The sequence below is a fragment of the Cyprinus carpio genome, chromosome A16 (assembly GCF_018340385.1).
Source record: "Cyprinus carpio isolate SPL01 chromosome A16, ASM1834038v1, whole genome shotgun sequence".
Lineage (NCBI taxonomy): Eukaryota > Metazoa > Chordata > Actinopteri > Cypriniformes > Cyprinidae > Cyprinus > Cyprinus carpio.
In genome coordinates this window covers 15718566-15738465 of record NC_056587.1, presented here as the reverse complement: position 1 = coordinate 15738465, position 19900 = coordinate 15718566, and the positions used below count along the sequence as shown (strand labels likewise).

At 34.2% G+C, this 19900-nt stretch overlaps 1 protein-coding gene across 4 annotated transcripts in view; it reads right to left on the bottom strand.

Annotated features, from left to right (window-relative positions):
- LOC109053261 (t-SNARE domain-containing protein 1-like) overlaps nt 1-19900 on the bottom strand; it is a 105223-nt gene that overhangs the window by 22334 nt on the left and 62989 nt on the right. For 3 of the 4 annotated variants that reach the window (XM_042772935.1, XM_042772937.1, XM_042772936.1), the window contains exons 9-10: nt 16625-16697; nt 7798-7880 (exon numbers count right to left, since the gene is read on the bottom strand). In XM_042772935.1, coding sequence (XP_042628869.1) covers nt 7798-7880; nt 16625-16697 — 156 coding nt within the window. The remainder of the gene's footprint in view (nt 1-7797; nt 7881-16624; nt 16698-19900) is intronic. The other variant, XR_006162013.1, reaches the window with a different exon arrangement.

Sequence of the window (19900 nt, the reverse complement as noted above, 5' to 3'; positions counted from 1 at the left end):
TATTATTATCAATGTTTAAAGCTGTTGTGCTGATAATATTTTTGAGGATACTTTTCTTTTCAGTAAAATTTGATGAATAGAAAGTTCAAAAGAACAGTTTTTATTTGAAATAGACATCTTTACTGTCACTTACAGGCACGTGCACACATAGACATCAAAGGGTGCTTGAGCACCTGCCTTTTTCTTCCTCGAGAGAAAGTGCCCTTTTTTCTGGGGAGTTTTTTTTTTTTTTTTATAAATTAATATATGTATATATGTGTGTGTTTCTGTTTGCGCACAGCTTTCTAGTTCAAACAAATAAAGAAACTAAATATCTGGTCACGAGGCGGGAAATGTTGAGCTCTGTTGAGTTCCGATGCCTTTCTCCCCTCCGTGTCTCCGTGCAGCACAGCAGTGTAGCACACATTGATCGGCACATCACAGACAGACAGAGAGCCGCAGAAGTGAACCCTCCCTCCCTGTCCAGTTGTGTTTGTCTTGGTGTGGAGGTGAGTGGTGATGACTAAGGCAAATATAGTTAAAAAAATGTCTTGCTAACATCCATGACTCAGCTACCATGTAATAAGTTAGCCAAAGTTTAGCTAAGACAATATATCATGGGCATACAGGCTAACTTAATGGAGAAACGACAGCTGAATACAGTAAAATGAATTACGTCATCAGAATTGCCACATTGATATGCAAATCAGGCGTTAAGTATAATGCGCTAATTTGTATACATTTGACACAAGGCATTGCAGATGAATAGGATAAACAAAAATAACTAAAGCCTATCACCACAGAACTTCCCCAGTTATTAGTTATTAACTTACATCAAGAGTCTTTTCCCTTGAAATGTGAATTTTGGAAATGTCCTTTCTATTAGAGCAAAAGAAGACATGGAAGCAAAATAGACCAAAATCTCAAAATTGAACAGCATGTGAAGTGTCCTGCCTTAAAAAATAACTTCATAATTTTGATCTCCGGCTCCTCATCTAATAACTATCCATTCTATTAGTATGTTGTATGCTGATAGATTTTACCAACCCTTCCTCAAATGTGAAACAAAGTTCTTGTCACATTTGGCTTGTGTGTGTGTGTGTGTGTGTGTGTATGTGTGCAGTATTGTAATTATACAACACTGTGAACTGATTATTTTGTAGACATCTGTTGAAAAATGAAACAACATGAAACAATTGGGTGAGTGTGAGGGAATTAAAATAAATTGGTAAGTCAGAGTTGTGTTAATATATTTAACGTTTTGTTTAGAAATAAATTGAAATAAATATGAGAAGTGCCCTTTTTTCCACTTGAGCCCCTGCCCCTCAAAATGTCTGTGCACGTCACTGGTCACTTATGACCAATTATTGCATCCTTGGTAAATATATGCGTTAAATTCTTTAAAAAATAATACAATTGAGGGAGAATTACAAAATATATATGCATATATATGCTTACAGTCTGTCACATTTTTCCCTGACACGACATGATCTGTTTTAGTGTATTAAACCGACAAAATTGTTGAAACAATTTTAAAAATAAGATAAAGTCATACATGAGTTCACATTAGATTTAACATAAGGAGAACCATAAATTTTCCACTTGTAATGGACTATTATATGAGGGCATGCGACCACAAATTGATTTCCAGTCATAAAGATGGGCGGAACATATCTGCTAACCTCTGTGCCAGAAACTCGACTAAATTAACCCCTAGCTGTAACAAATCCTGAACAATGCAGCAAATTTCACTTTAACACATTTGAGTCACATACAGGTGGACATCACATTTTTTATGAGAAACAGATTGACATTGTTTTTTGGAGAGACAGAGAGGGAGAGAGTCTTTTACCTTGCGTGACATGAGATCTTTATAATGTCATAATAACGCAGCATGATGATTACCCACATAATATTATTCTGCCTTTATCTCATCTGCTCAGAAAATTGAAGGTCCATAAAATAAATAATGTTTGCGCTGCCACTGCCTGGCTTATAATCGGCTTATGCGCAATTTGCATAAAAATTCAGAATCCAAGTCTTCCTGATTATGATGTTTAAAAGACAGAGCAAATAAACAGGAACTCGAGGTCCCCACTTTGCAGTTTAGCCTTTGGCATATACAACCCGTTCTCTGCCTCAGGATTATGTACACAAGTGTGTGAAAGCTCTGTTGGAAGAAAGTGTTACAGGTGAACAAAAAAGGTTATAAAGTTGCACCTTGATCCTGCCACCCTACATAAATCTGAGAGGATGAGCAAATTATTTTTATTTGGATCTACAGTATGTCTAGATGGCCAAATGACTGAATTACATTTTTCTTAATGCAGAGATTGCAGCAGCTGCTTTATAACTATTGTTCAGGGAGAGTAAATGAAAAGTTTGATATTATTTTAAAAAGGCAGCACTTTATAATAACTTTAATTTATAAGTCATTAAGAATCATTATATAATAAACAGATCAGTAAGTAGTGAAAAAAACTTTAAAGAAACCATGAACTTTCACTTTATGTGTATGTATATATGTATGTGCAAATATGCAGTATATATAATTATGCATACATACACACACACACACACACACACACACACTACTGTGCAAAAGTCTTAGCCACATATGTATGTATGTATGTGTATGTGTATGTGTATGTATTTATTTGTGTAAAAAATAATAATGTTTTCCTTAATGTTTGTGTGAGACAATTTTCAACAAAAAATCTAATTGGTGTAAAAAATTTTTAATGTTTTTGAAAGAAGTTTCTTCTGCTCATCAAGCCTGCATTTATTTGATCAAAAATACAGAAAAAAATGTAATATTGTGATATTTTTTATGTTTAAAATAATTGTTTTTAAATTTATTATACTTTAAATTATCATTTATTTCTGTGATGCAAAGGTGAATTTTTAGGATCATTATCACATGATCCTTTAGAAATCATTCTAATATGATGATTCATTATCAAAGTTGGAAACAGTTCTGCTGCTTAATATTTTTTCAGAACATGTGATACTTTTTTAGGATACTTTGATGAATAAAAAGTAAAAAAAAAAAAAAAAAATAAAAAAAAAAAAAAGAAGCTATGTTTTTAAAATATAAATATTTTGTAATAACAATATACACTACTGGTCAGTAATTTGGGGTCAGCAATTTTTTTTCTTTCTTTTTTTTAAAATAAAATCAATACTTTTATTCAGCAAGGATGTGTTAAATTGATAAAAAAGTGATAGTAAAGAAAATATATTATTAGAATATATATATTATTAGATTTTTTTTTTTTATTTTGAATAAATGCAATTCTTTTTAACCTTTTATTCATCAAATATATTAGACAGCAGAACTGTTTCCAACACTCATAATAAATCAGAATATTAGAATGATTTCTAAATGATCATGTGATAGACTGGATGTTACATGTGACACTGAAGGCTGGAGTAATGATGCTGAAAATTCAGCTTTGCATCACAGGAATAAATGTTTTTTTTGTTAAGTATATTCAAATAGAAAACTATTATTTTAAGTTGTAATAATATTTCACAATATTGCTGTTTTTTCTGTATTTTTGATCAAATAAATGCAGGCTTGATGAGCAGAAGAGACTTCTTTCAAAAACATTAAAAATAGTAATGTTTCCAAACTTTTGACCTGTACTGTATACACACACACACACACACACACACACACACACACACACACACACACACACACACACACACACACACACACACACATAATATAATATAATATAATATAATATAATATAATATAATATAATATAATATAATATAATATAATATAATATAATATAATAGATATATAATACATTACTTTATATTATTGTCAGGGGTTACCAGACTGAGAGCCTGCTGTGACCGTCACAATTTTATATACAGTACATAAAGCATATAACATTAGCAGCAGTGACTTTGGTAAGTTGGCCAGTTGCCACATTCAACCTCATGGAGAATAATGCTCCTGTGCTAAGCTCCCCACAACATCCCCTCATTCACATACATATTCATTCCACTTCAGCTCCAATATTACAGACAGGCCTGTGTCGCAGTCATCACCACCAGCTAAACTCCATTCATCACCATTACCTAAATTACACTGCATGATTGATTTGCATTGCTGTGCCTGATCACAGCATGACATAGCACTGATCAGCTGCTTTTTGCATTCATTAAACAAACCTGACAAACTTTCAACATGAGGAGCAATACTCTTGCAAAGAATGAGCTTAACTACATAAATGTTCTACGCTATAATCAATCTAGGCCTATTTTGATTTCTGCACCACATTTAAACAACAACAGAGTAGAAAATGCACCACTAATTCAAATACTGAATGTAAATACATTGTACACATTCTGGAGAAAATGTGAGATATGTTTTGTCATCAAAAATGTTGTCAGGGCATTGGTATTTGGTTGTTAAAGTGTTCCAAGTAGTTTTTAAAGGAACAGTTCACCCAAAAATAATAATTTACCGACATTTTACTCAGGCCTTCCAAGATGTAGATGAGTTTGTTTCTTCATCAAAACAGATATGGAGAAATTTAGCATTACATCACTTGCTCACCAGTGGATCTTCTGTAATGAATTGGTGGAGAAAGAGTTACTGTGAATTATGGACTCATATTTTGTCCAGAAGCAACAGTTTAGACAGTTAAAATGCCTTAAGGTTGGATTTGATTCTTTTCACTTTGCAATACGTTAATAGATGGACTGAAGCCATGTGGATTACTTGTGGATTATTGTGATGTTTTTATCAGCTGTTTGAACTATTTGATGGCATCCATTCACTGCGGAGAATATTGGTTGTCGCCAAGTTAAATATAGGTATAGTGGTCTCAGGATATGGCTCAGAACCCTCCTTCACTATAAGTCAATGAATTTTTTTTTGCCCATTTTATCATCTACCAGGCAAAAATCAACAGTAAGAAGCACTTAGAAAAGTAACAGCACACTTCTGCTCAATAAACTGCATGATTTGAGGTTTCATCAAGTCCCCAACCCTAAGTATCCAGAACAGTAGCAGTGATACTAATAAACTGAATTTCATTCGGCCCTCTTAGATCCCGCTTTGGCTCTCTTATGTTTTTGTGTGTGGGAGGGATGGTTATGAGGGTATGTTGAAGCAGTGAATCTGCTCTGGGCACACAAATAAGCCGTCTGGTCTGTATGGATTCAGTAAGATCGGGACAGCATGCGGCTTATGTAGAAGCAGATAGCAAATAATAATCCAACACCCCGCTCACTGTCACACTCTACAGGCCACGAGATCATCCAACTGACATAAATACAGCCTAACACGGCCCACATGCGCACACACTCACACAAAGGCACTTTCTACACACCAGATATGAGTTATGAGTGAGCAGTAATCTGTGAAAAATGTGAATACATTTGTTGCACAACAGTGGTTATGCTATTGGTTTTACTAGATTACGATGTCTATTCTAATATACATATGTTTGCCAGTATTATAGGACGTATTTCCTTTTTATTCCATCGTTTCTTATCTTGGCAAAGGCAGTGAATACCAACCTTTTCTTTAAAGCATGCTATTTACAAGTCATATGTTTCCTCACCCCTTAAAAAGCATGTTTTTTTTTTGTTTTTTTTACACACATCCTCAAGCTAAATATGATTTTAAACAATCCTCATTCATTACATAAATGACATAAATTAATATATCTTATAGGGTTCAAAAGTTTGGGGTCATTTAGTTTTTTTTCATTATATGCACTTATTGTCACTGTATGCACCCAGGAGTACAGATCAACAAAATAATATTTGCAGCTCTTTAAGACACCAGATAACAAGTAGAGAATAAGTAAAAAAAATATATATATATAAAAGAAACGTAAACACTATAAATAGTATAGACATTTTAAACACTAAACAGTAACAGTAGTGCACTAAAAGTATAGTTGTGGTGGTGTTTATATATATATATATATATATATATATATATATATATATATATATATATATATATATATATATATATATATATATATATATATATAAAACGGAATAAAACACCACTGCCATGTGTTCCTCAAAGACACATAAAGGCTCAGAACTATTCACACTGTGCAGCAAAAACAGACAAATATATATAACTGTATTTATTGTATCTAAATGCACATTATGCAATTATAAATGCAGTATTTCTAGTTACAGGAAAAGGGACACAATAACTGTAAAAGACTTGTACTTCTTGAACTTAGCACTGAATTGAATAAACTCAACTTAGGTTCACTTATTTAAGAGTGCCCAGTAAAGCACTTTTCCACATCACAAAATGGGCTTGTAATGGAAAGAGTTAGAAAATGAGTAATGGTAAATGAAGTCTGGAGTCTGTGTATTATGGTGTGAACTCTGTTCAGTGTCTGTTCATTTGTGTTTAGAGTTTGGAGCAGCAGCATGGTAATGAACAATCATGTTCCATCGTGCTCCGTTGAACTCTGATGGGGCTGATACAACATCATTCTTGTCACTTACAGACCTTCCATGATTGAGCGGAGAGGAACTGCTTTTGGCTTGATGGATTACAGATTCAATTTATTTCCTGCATTCGGTTAACTGGCATTTTGGTCCATGGAAAGAAAATGACTTGCTATTTTTAATTGACTTGTGTGTGTAATGTTTAACAGTAAGAGTTTATGGGAGATGTTCGAAAGGAAACGGGGTAGCTCCCTAAGTCAGGCACTTCCCTCCGCCCCTCAGGGTGGGCGGCAGTGGGACTGACGAAGTGCTAAATTGCTCTGTGTGAGTTTGGTCACGGTTGAGCTCTCCTTGAGATAATGAAATGACAATTAATCCAAAAGCTGTTGCTACTCACTCATTTACTCCCTTGCGCTCTCGTAAGTGGAGGAAGGAAGAGGCGAGAAAACTATGGCCAAGAGAGGAATCCTAAAGCACCCGTTTGGGAGATTCATTTGCTTTGCCATTCACAAACTCACATGGACAGGTAGAAGCACACGCAATGTGGGTAAGCACACATGTATGACCATCCATTATTAGCCTGTGTTTTTATTGTGAATCCAAAGGAGGAATTATATGAAAGGCCAAATGCTCTAATCACCAACTGCTCTTATCAGACGGGAATATAAGAAAGCAAAGGTCAAAGTATAAGTCTGGGGTGGTCAAAGTAGAAAGAAGGGGCACACATACCCTAAGCAGACAGCAACAGATGATTATTTAAGTGTCTTACATGACACCTATATGACTGGACAGCAGAGCTAAAAGGTAAATGATATTGAGGGGAAATAATTTCTAAAATACCATGAGAAGTGGAGAATTCATTAAGGTGAATAAACCTAAAAAATAATATATTATATATACAGGTATGTAATACTATTCAAAAGTTTGGGGTCAGTACTTTTTTTTTTTTTATGCCAGTACGTCAATACATAATTAATAAATGGATGCATTAAAATGATAGAAAGTGGCAATCAAGACACTTATGTTGCAACATATTTCTATTTTCAAGTAATTTGTTTCTTCACACACTACTTAATACTCAAACAGAGCTTGTGAACAATCAATGACAAATTTTAATTTTCAAAAGGGTTTATGGTCTACCCGTCAGGTAATTGATGAAGGGTGATTACTGAAGTGAGCAGCTAATGAATGACAGCATGTTGAAAATCTCACTGTGTGATGTCAACTGAAACCATTAAACAAACCTGCAACAATAATTGTGTTCATAGACTGTTAAAGAAAGACTCTTTTTACATACCAAACTGCTTTTTGTGTACCTTAATGCAGTTATCAAAGCAACAGCTTTCCAGGAAGTCAATAACATACCTGATAATGACTGGCTTTTGCAAGCTCCTGATTGGCTGATTCCACATGTGATGAGGTGGTCTGAATGTAGTCTTCAACGCTGTCTGTGGAGAGCGAAAACAAGCATTATTATTGTTGTTATCACCGTGTTTTGATGTAGAAAATGTTACAATGCGTTCAGGATGTTCAGACTATTTCCAGATGATTTTCAGCCCATGTATGAGTAATCTTACACTTCATAAGAGAAAGTGTCCCTCACTCATACACATTTCACAAAAAAAGAAGATTGTCCAAGGTTGTCCAAGCACACTGTGTACCAAAGCACCTTAATAAACATAGCCACTCTCTCATTCATGTTCCCTTTCCCAGGGAGAAAGAGATTAGAGAGCAAAGTGCCCAATGTTGATGCTGCCAAAAACTGCAGTTCATTTTGTGGTTCCCTATACACCACCATCACAAAAGACCATGTTGAAATGAAGAGTCAAAAATGAAATTTTGGCCAAAAATGAAATGTCTGTTATTATTTACTCACCCTCATATTGTTCCAAGCCTGCATGCTACTATTTTTCCAGTAGAGATGCCATACAACAACACAATTCATAGTGACTAGGGACTGTTAAGGTCCAAAAGAAACAACATACAATTATATATATAAAAAAATATTAATATAAAAAATAGACAAATTATTAAATGAATGCTTTAATAAATTATAAATATAATTAAAATGGTCAAAAAATGGTTCTGAACCCAAATGATAACGTTGTAATCATATGAGAAACAGCCCATGTTTAAGTTATTATTCACTGATAATCTTGTTCAATTTTAAAAATGCCATTATTTACTCACCGTCATATTGTTCCAAACCTGCATGCTTTTATTTATTTATTTACAGTTTAAATGCCACACAACAACCTAATTCAGATCACAGTAACCATGGACTGTTAAGGGCCAAAAGAAGCAATTATAAAATGCTAAATGCTAAAATTGAAAACAGACATTTTTTTTGGTGTCACTTGCGTAAATAATGCCAGACTATCAATTTTTAGGTGAATTATAATTATATGCTATAATTATAATTATATAATTAAATTATATATTCATAACAATAATTAGCCTTTCATAAGCAGGATGCACGTGTGCCAAATGAATTATTAAGATTTGATTCTACATTGTTTTAGGAAGCATTTACTACATTACTGATATGTAAAATGATTTTTTATTAAAAAAAAAAAGAAAGAAAAGGAAAAGTACTTAATGATTATAGTATGGCCATTTGTGTATTAGGCAATATGTAGTATATAAGCGTAAACAAATGTTGTAACATCTCTCACGGTACCAAGAGAAGATTAGCTAATACTTTACTTAAGAAATGCATCACAAAAAAGATATTTTCCGCAGAGCATTGTGCTTAGAAACACAAATACTGTATAATAATCATGTCCTTGCTGCCTTAATTCGTGGGAAAGTCAGCCAATTATTAACTTTGAATAATCCAAATGAGTTGTCTTGTTCCAGTGCACATGTACTTATACGAGCAAGTGAGAGCATTGATTCAAATGCAAAGTCAATTCCCTTCCCAATTAAAAACAAATGTGCAGTTCACCACACAGGAGAGCAGAACGAAAGCAGAAGCGGCAGAGTAACTGCAGGGTTAAAGCAGGGCAAGCTCAGCTGAGGGGGACACTGTAGACCTCACCTCCGCCTAGTTGGAGGAACTAATGAGGTTTTGTTTATCTTTCTCTGATTTGATTTGGTGCTGGTCTCCGGTGCATGGAGAGAATCTGGAAACCTGTGCGGGAATGTGTTTTTGTCTATGCATTTTCTCTATTTTTTTATTCGTCATTCAGTTAGATGGCCTTTTAAAGGATTAACAAGAGCTCCAATATGCTATCAATCTGTAATCTTTCATCCCACCTTCCTTACCTGGATTCATCTCAACCCCACATTTCTTTCTATTTCTGGTAACAGCTTAATTGCCCATATTAAATGAGTTGAGTGGAGCACAGTTGCTCCCTGGTATAATTAAACCTGTAGGAGCTGATGCACAACATCATAGTTTCCTTTACTTCTTATCACAAGCCCGTTCTTAGGTGGAGGTGCCTGAACAACAAGCTTCATCGAGTCACAAAAGTGAAAAATAGCAAGAATATGGTCCTGAGTGCTGCAGACGAGAACAAACAAACCAAAATTTACACAAAGCAATATCTGAAAGTGTGTGTGGGGCCACATGATATTCAGAAAGTGCTCAGTATCTACTCCAGTGACCAATAGAACCCTCCCAGCGTGAACATTTCTTCTGTCTCCATCTAAGATTACTGACCTGTCATCTACTCCCAATATAGGCAGAGTGAATCTAGGTGAAAATGAGAAATGGCTTATTTAGAAACACTGAAGGGAGATGACACATCATACAAAGATTTATCAATCAATATGTCAATAGCCAAACTGAAAAGAAGGCTCTGTGCTTGATGAATCATCAGCCATGTCTGCTAAACACACCCTGCAGGGCAACCAACCTCTTATTAGTGTCACTTGTGTCAAAAAGACATTCTAAATGGATTTTTATCAAAGCTATTGAGCAATGCTGTTCCAAAAGTCGCCTCACTGTTTATGGTCTACACAGGCAGCTATTTTATACAGCAGCATCCCAACTGAAATGAAACTTCATAAGAGAATGATTTGAAATGCCTTTCATAGCAATTCTGCAAGCTGTCACTCATGTACATGGCACAAATGACTTCTCACATAAAGTCTCACAGTTGATTTCAATAGAGCTTCATGGTGGCCACCCATTTTTTCAAAAGCCTTGGATACAGAAGGATTCTTCTCATTCATTCTGCTATAAGGAGTGTTAAGCTGGGAACCAAACCAACCAAAATAATATTACAAATTGATTTTCAAGCAAAGAAGTATTTGAAAAATCAGACAAAAAGACTGGGCATTTAAATTATTTTAGGGAGAGAATGAAGTCCCATGAAGCATTCCAGATTACTACTATAACTAAATGATGGTACAATTTTAAACTATTTACTTAAAGTCATTGATTCTAAATAATATATGCACCATATGTTTTGTGCAAAATATTCAAATATTTCCAAACATTTGATAGTTCAGAGACATGATGCAATGCTTCATGTTAATGGGTGGTCACTTATGAGTGGTTTTGGCCTTTTTGGCGTTTTGTTTCCATAATAATAGCAACATTTCTGATTGGCTGCCTCTCTCTTCAAAATCAGTGGGGCTCTTCCTGGAGAATCTTGCAAAATGTAACACAATAAATAATAATAATAATAATAATAATAACAATAACAACAATAATAAAGTTAAATCACCATACCTCATCGCTTAATGTGTCATGGTAGGTTTGTCTTGAACAGTTTATGCATTATTGTCAAAAATCAATGTAGACATAATGACTGTTGCACAATTTAGAGCCTGATGTTACCAACACTAAGCTAATGACTTGATACTCTAGAAATACAAAACTACAGTATAGCACACACATATTTTAGATTAGATATATGTATCAGTTAAACATTTTAAGTACTGAATAAAAGTATTTGACATTTCCATAGGCTCCATAGGTTTTAGCCTTTAGAAAAGTTAAACCTTTCTAAAACATTCTTGTCACAGTGTGTTCGGGGATTGTCTTATTATCCACAAAGTATATGTTATCTTATACAACAACATAATTTTGCTACATATTGTTTCAAACTGGCTTCACATCAGGATAATGCCCAAAAACATCACTAAGCAGGTTTTGCTAAGTAATTTTGGAACGGAACTATAGTGTTTGGTTTCACTTTAAATTCACTAACTAAACAAAATGTCTTAAAGTTAAAATGAGATAAAAGATGCACCGTTAACCATAAAGCATTGCTAGCTCAGCTGTAGAGATGAAGTGTGTAATATTGGGATCCAAAAAGGCCTTTACTGTTTGTGCTTTAAACTAGCTGAATCACACCAACTCTTGTTCAGCTTTTTATATGCAGAGTCCTGCTCTGTGTAATATAACCTTATCGACTGCCAAACATGGGCAAACAGGCTCTGAAAACACAAATACAACTGTTGCTTTTTAATTTCCATCAACCTCAATTTGTTTAAGAATTACAGGGACATACTTTATAATGACTCTAAACGAACAGGCTTGACGAGCTCTTATCTGGAGACTCCTCAGCTGGTCACTACTGACTCGCACACACACACACACGCGAACGGTGAATACTCCTGAAAACATGAGGCTAGAAATAATTAAAGAATCAACCAATTAGAAAGGCACAAAGCTGAGCTGTAAAACAAACACCCAATTAGTTTGAAACATAATTTAGCATTCGTGGCTCAGAATCAAATCACCTCTTTATGGAATTAATAGACGCGCTATGTAGACAGATAACCATAAGCAATGCTAAAGCAGTAAATAAACATGACGGCATTAAGGCTGACTACAGTGTTAGACAGATGTGGCACACAATACAAGTAAACCTGAGGAAATGCTAACATGGACATGCACATGATGTGTATGGGGTGAATAATTAAACAAATAACAAAAAAATAAAAAATACTTTTAATTTACTTAATTTAGTTATGCTAACAAGATGAAATGAAAATGGCGACTGAGCATGATCTGAAGTCATCTGCACATATACATCATATCAGAACATGTCAGGCTATGTGCCAATGATGTCATCATACTATTTTAAAGGTGCAGTCGGCAGTCACATCTACCATTACTATTTCATGGGCAAAATCATTTCAGCAGGAATTTGTTTTCGATTGTGATTTCCACGTGAGGAAGAAAAAGTTCTTCATGCAGATTTCTCTCATTTTCAATGTGGTTAATTGAATTTGCCAAACTAACAAACAGAAAGTTTGATGATTTGAAAGTGATTTGTGTGAGCTGTGCTTCATGCATCACTACGCTATTGACAGTGGACAATGGACCTTGTTTGTCTACAAAATTTCACCAAAAATTTTGCTAATGTGAATGCAACATTTCTCTGTATTAAAAAAGTACTGTTTTTACTATATAATGCCACAACACATTTTAATACACATAACATTGTCTACTGTCATCCAACAACTAATAACACAGCATGACCCATTTCATTCAGGTACGTGTCACACATCATTCTGGCTTTGTCACAGAAGCCCACCTTTCCATAAGGCTGTGCTAAAAGCACCAATCCAAAATTCCTGCACCTGTTTACTTGCTTAATCTGTCCTATCTCCACCCCTCCAGTCCAATCACGGCCATCCACAGAGACTTTATTCACATCAACCTCTTAATAAACACCCTGGGTATAAAGGTAGAGACCAATTTAGCCACTTCTATTTCAGGCTCCTTAAACTCTAATGGACTCTGAGCAAAAAAGCTTTTGTTCTGGCCTTACTTCCCTGCCTGTTCTGTCGAAGACCTTTTGAATTTGTTGTTTTATAATAGCCATTTATGAAATGTTTGCATGTGGGTGTATACAATATCATACACATCAAAAACATCTGTTTAAGAGAGTGACTCTGCAGAAAGGCAGAAGCTCCAGAAACATCACGACCACATGAAGAATAGAGGCTTTTATTTCATCCTTAAGCTGTGGCTTTAAAAGAAAAAAATGATATGAATGATGACAGTTAGAGGGGCACACATGTCCTAAATTCCCCGCCATTCAGACCTTGCATGTACTCAGTGTGTTGAAAAAGAGAAGCAAGTATGAGTTGAATGGCTTTATTTCCATGAGAACTTTGTGACTGACATACTGTAGGTCTTTTTCAAAACTTCATGTGAACTGTCTACATGGGCAACTAAAGTGGAAACTCATAATCAGTGTTATTTTAGTATCATACACTATTATAGCTTTTGTTAATATTTTGAATTAGATTCAGTTTTATATATTATGTTTTCCTTTTAATTTTAGTTAAATTGTAAGTAGATGTGGTCTAAATAGACTTGGTTTTGGAACAGAACAAATGCATCATCTTTTCATCAACAACGTTTGACAAAAATGTGACTAAATAAATTAAACAATATGAAAATCTTAATGCATGTAGCATAATGGGAAGACCTGAAAGTGGCATAGAGGAAAATAAAATAAAATAAAATATAGTCCACCTACATCCTCAAATGTCCTTCTAAAGGGCGCAACGGCATTATTGGGTGGTTTATTGTATACTGTGTGTCCCACTATTTTCGCTAGTCATAACTTGTGATAACCTTCAATGTGTCTGACATCATTTCCCTGTGTAAATGTTAAGTGTCCGTGCAAGGAAGGAAGTGGGGGACAAGGAAAGTTTCAATATCCCTTTTCTCTCATGAACTCCTTTCTTATTGTGTTACGCCTCCATTTTCTCTCCTTTTTCCTTGAGCTGCAGTTGTATTGTGACCGTGAGAGTGTTAAATTAGGATGAAGAATGTGCAAAGCACATCCTTAACCTCTCCTGAAGGAGTTATATCTTTACTCATCTGGGGCTTCATATATAACCATTGCGTACGCACAAAACCTGACCTGAAAGAAGTGTACGCCACTTCCTACGCAAAGGGTGGGATTTATTAAAAAACAGACTTGAAGGGAAAATGTGCGCACATGCACGCAAACTCTGACTCATGCGTGCAGACTTTTCCTGGAGAGAGAAAAGTAATGAAGTAAACAAAGATTTTAAACTGTTTTCATTTCATCATTTACATTAATATTCCACTCTCAGATAAGATAAGCACTAAAGTCATTACGCTGAAGTTAAACCAAAATTATATAAATTTAGACATACCCTTTTTTGTAGAGGATGTGCTTGATTACTTTTCCTGTGGTATGTTACATTTTAATGACAGTGAGGAGTGCTATAGGTGCACAATAAATTATATTTAAAGTAAACTGCACATCTCATATGATAAAATATTTTTAGCGAGAACAATGATCAATGATGCGCACTTACTTCGATATTGTGGCGGACACTGCTGGATTCAGTGGAATGGTCTATTGTCCAGTTTGAATAGGACCGATTATAATATCTTACTGTACAACCACAGCTGCATGGAAGTGTTGATGTCATGTGAAGGCATCTCCACAACATTATGAAAAATACCACTGTATTTGAAGGATACAGCTTGAAGGAAATGGTAAGATTTGCATGTTTCCTTTTTAAAATAATTTGTCAATGATGCATAGAGTCAGATAATTGTATTTACACTGCAATAAATATAGGCCTATGTTTTCCACTAAATAATAGCTAAAAGATATTCACCTGCATTAATTCAATTTAATTTTAATTTGTATAAATAATTATAATATTATTGGGCCAGTGGAAATGAATGAGATCAACTCTATTCTAAATTATTATTCTGAGAACTATTTTAAACAGTTTTTTTATGAATATTTTGATATATTTATTCTAAAACACAAGGATACCAGATGATTTTTAGCAAAAAAAATGAATGCGTATGGCACAAATGGCATTTATAGTCCATATCTCATATTTCCTTAATGTCTTGTACCTTTGACGGTGTTAAATATGGTGTCACATGGATGGGAATATGCATGGAAATGATATGAAGATAAGGTTATGCATAGTAAAACAAGGAGTTGTAAGCTCCATATATAGTATGGTGATTTCGGGGAGGAGTCGGGGTGATGCACGCACACACAATCTTCCCCTGAATGGGATTTATAAAGGGTTCTGGCGTACTCATGGTTTAATAAATCTGAAAACTTTTGAGCGTACACAAAATCTAGCTTTTGTGGCTATGTACACTTTTAGGATGAAATCTATGGAGAGTTTTATAAATGAGACCCCTGGCCTCTTATGTGTACAGTACACACAGGATTAATTAAAACAGCTGGACGAAAGGACACTGTGCTGGATGGGTACCAATAAGAACAGGAATGGGAATTATCCAACAGAGAGGCCATGGCTAAAGGTCACATGTCATGGTTAAAAAACAGCACTAAATTACCCAAAATAACATCAACAACAAATGTTTATGCATAATATCATCACATGTGGGTGGGTCACATGTCATGGTTCACGCCCCCAAACTTTATGAAGCGTCAACAAAACAGCTTTTTCATTTACAGTAATATTTATCAATAAAGATCCACTGATATTAAAATTCTGTCCGATACAGAAAGGCCAATAATTATTTTGATGTCATGGCTGACAATAAAAATAATTTGTATTATTTATCTTATTTCTATTTTATACTATTACTTACAAGTAAATTCAGAATACTAAAAACTAAAATCAAGCGAATTTAAGCATCAAAACATTATCATGTGCAGTATTAATTTATTTTAATATTTTAAAATGCTTTATTAGTTTTAAAGTTTATATTTAAATGTGTCATTAAATTATGAGTGTTGAAACGTAATCTAAATGTAAACATAACAGAAATTAGAATTTCCAGTTAAATATTCAATACTGACTATACAATTAAACAATAATATATATACACATTTTCCTAATAAGTAAGCAATAACAAAATTATCTGCTTTCTGCATGTAACCAGTGACTCAGCTCCTGAATCATGCTTCGCCTGTTTAGTATTCGTCTGTCTTTCTCTGCCTGTTAACTATAAATTGAATCTTTGAGGATCTTCTCTGATCTTAGTCTCCTCTAGAGGCCTCACGCTGTAGAGACTAACCCTCTGTCTGTCATGTATTGAGCTGGAGAAGGTGATGTCTTGTTCTCCACTGAAACTTCACCTCAGCACCGCAGGGGATTATGGGATAGATATGGGGGGGAGAAGTGATTATCAATAAGAGACCAGACAAACAAGGATGAGTCAATAGACTCTTAACTGGAAACACAGAGCCACACACACACACACACACACACACACACACACACACAAATAAGATCTCACCTATGGTGTCTCCTTGTTCATGCACCATGCTGGCCAAGTCTTTCATAATCTGATTGATGTCCAGCATGTCTCTCTACAAAAACAAAACAGAGGCTGGAGCTTAGAGGTGAGTTAAGCAAACATCACAGTGCTCTGAAGTGATCTTTTGTGCAGTCTCATGGTTCTTGTGTTACTTTAAATAAATTAAACAACAACAAACACAGCAGAGAGACAGAAAGGAAATAGGTCTTAATGAATACTGATTACACATTATCACACATAAACTGGGGCTGATGCTTGGGTGTAGATCAGCTATAATAAATATACTGTTTACTAATTATATCTAACAGACTACATCCATTATTTAATTAGTTTTTAAACATAACAGAAAAAAAAAAACACCTAAGCTAAAATACATTCTCATGATTACCAAATAAAATAAAATTTAATAAAATAAAAATGTCCATAAATTATTTTAGTTTTAGTTTCATAGTATATTTTAAAACTTCTGATAAATTTAACACCTTTAATTTGGTTTAAAATGATATTAATTAGCCCTTAAATACTAAAACTAAAATAAACAATAAAAAAAACATTTCAACTGAAAATGGAAAACTCTGAAAAAGTGAAACTAAACTATAAATTGAAAATAGAATAAAAATGTAAAATGTCAGAATTATAATGATCCTGAAATTTGTCAGTATTTATATTTTACCTTTGTTTTATGTTTTAAAGTTTAAAAGATTTTTTTTTTCAATAGATAATTAAAATTGGTATAAAGAATTGTGAGATAATTAAAACTTAATGATAATTAATCTAACAAAATAAAGTTAATAAAAAAAAATAAAAAAAGTAATAATACTGATAAAAAAATATGATTAATATTTTAATTTGTATATATTTTAAAAGATGCTGTTTTTATTAATAGATGGAAAATCAAAATCAAAAATTGTGAAATGTTGGTATAGCTATTGGCAACTATTGTGACAATGCTATCACAATACTCAGTCATAACATATCAAAAACATACAACATGGACAACAAACATGTTAAAACCAAATCTTTTCTTCTGGTGCTGTTTAATGTCAAAATTCCCTCTACACAGGCCTGAAGCAGCATGGTGTCTTCTAAAGCCTGAGTCTATCTCCTGCTCACAGGCCTTTTTTTTCCTCCATACACAACCCTATGCAAGTGCAGCTGGGTCAGTGGAGCTTAAACCATTGAGCCATTCATCACAGGTGTCTGCAATTGTTTGGGAAACTGGCAGCCATCCTGGCTCTTGGCACAAACCGTTTGGCCGGAGCCAAAATGGCCCCAAATCACACATTACTAAAGAATTTCTGCATTTTCTGTCTCTGGCCGTCAGCACCATCACAGAGCAACATATTTATTTTTCCCACCAAGGCATGTGTGCAGTCTAAATTCAGTGTGTAGAAACGACAGGATATGGAGTGTCATACCACTGGATTAGATGGGAGAAACTTAAAGGACGGTGAAGAAAAAAACAGCACGATACAAATCTATTTAGAGCAATCATAAGTTCATTTACTGTAATGTTTAGAATGGCTCCTTAAGTAAACACATCTCCATGGAGCTGCATCCCCTTTGAGAATTGGGTTTGTAGCTAACAAGCACTGAATTCAGAATAATTCAAAGCACTAAGTCATAGCGCAAAATACAATTCAACACACTGAAGGAAGCCTGGGGGGAAAAAGTCTGATGAAATATGAAGAAATTACTTAAATGACCTAAACAAACTTTACAGTTTGAAAACTTTCAGACAAATAATTTGCTGTATTACCTATCAAACATTACGGTGTCTGCCTAGTGAGATATGCACTACTATGGATGAAATAATAGTATTATAAAATGACAGCATTTAATGCCCAAAATATCTACATTTACATATATGTTTTATAAACAAACAAACATGTATGTACACTATAGTATGTACACTAAATGTTTGGGTAAAATGAGTCTCTTATGCTCACCAAGCATGCATTTGATCAAAAATACAGCAGAAATATTGAAATATTATTGTGAATATACAGGGTTGGTAGATGTTTTTATGTTTTCGAAGGAAGTCTCTTATATGCTCAGTGTTTGTGTGTTTATTTAACATAAAATACAGTAAAAACAGTAATACTTTGAAATATTGTTAAAATTTAATTTAACAATATAATTTAGCTTTTTTTCCCGTTGTAATTTATTTTTTTTAAATGTATTATATATAATGGTTTCTCTTTCAGTTTTATTTATTGTCACTTTTGCTCAATTTATTGCCCCTTTCTGAATAAAAGTCTGAAAAATATTATTACCCAAAACATTTAAATGGTAGTGTATGTATATCTGAGACCCATTAAAAGCAATAAACAAATAAGTAAAACAATAAATAAACATATGGCTTTTTGATTCATTCAGTAAGTTAACACACACATGAGTATGTTGGAGTCTTTATATATGTATACTGTAAAGAGTGAGTAAGTGACATTGATTTTGAGAGCACTCTGTGCCCTTCTACCCAGGGGGAGTCTGGGCAGCCCTGGGGGCTGAGGTATGCCAGTTTACATAATTTACAAGGGTTATGATAAGCACACAGAGTTCTAGAGCTCCCTTATGACCCCAAAACCCACCGTTCCTTTTCATGCTACCCTTTCATGAAGATCCAAGAAAGTCCCGCTGACCCCTGAGACTGTGCGCAGTGGAGGCGCCTTCACAGACGGGCAACATTGAGTAGTCGAGATGTGGTGAGTGCTTTGGGTGACATGAACCAATGAAGCAGTTGGAAGTTCTGCAGCTGTAACTTTCCAGTCCAGATCAATCATGGATAGATCTAAAGAGTACCAAATCTATGACAAGTACTTTTGAAGTGAGTGACGTGACATAAAGCCAAGTATGGTGACCCATACTCAGAATTTGTGCTCTGCTTTTAACCCATCCAAAGTGCACACACACAGCAGTGAACATACACGCACCGTGAACACACACCCGGATATTTCTGAAATATCTGAAGTAATTCTAAGTTAACTGAATAAAAGATAAATTATATAGTTTAGGTTTAACTAGGCAAGTAAAATATATATATATATATATATATATATATATATGTTTTTTATTATATTTTTTAAAAGTTTATTTTTAGATATTTTTTATTAGAATTAAGACAAAACAACACAAAAGTATTTATAATATACACTACCTAAGTTTGGGGTTGGTGAGATTTTCTTTTTCTTTTGAGTCTCTTTTGCTCATCAGCACGTGTGTTTATTTAACAAAAACAGTAATATTGTGAAATAT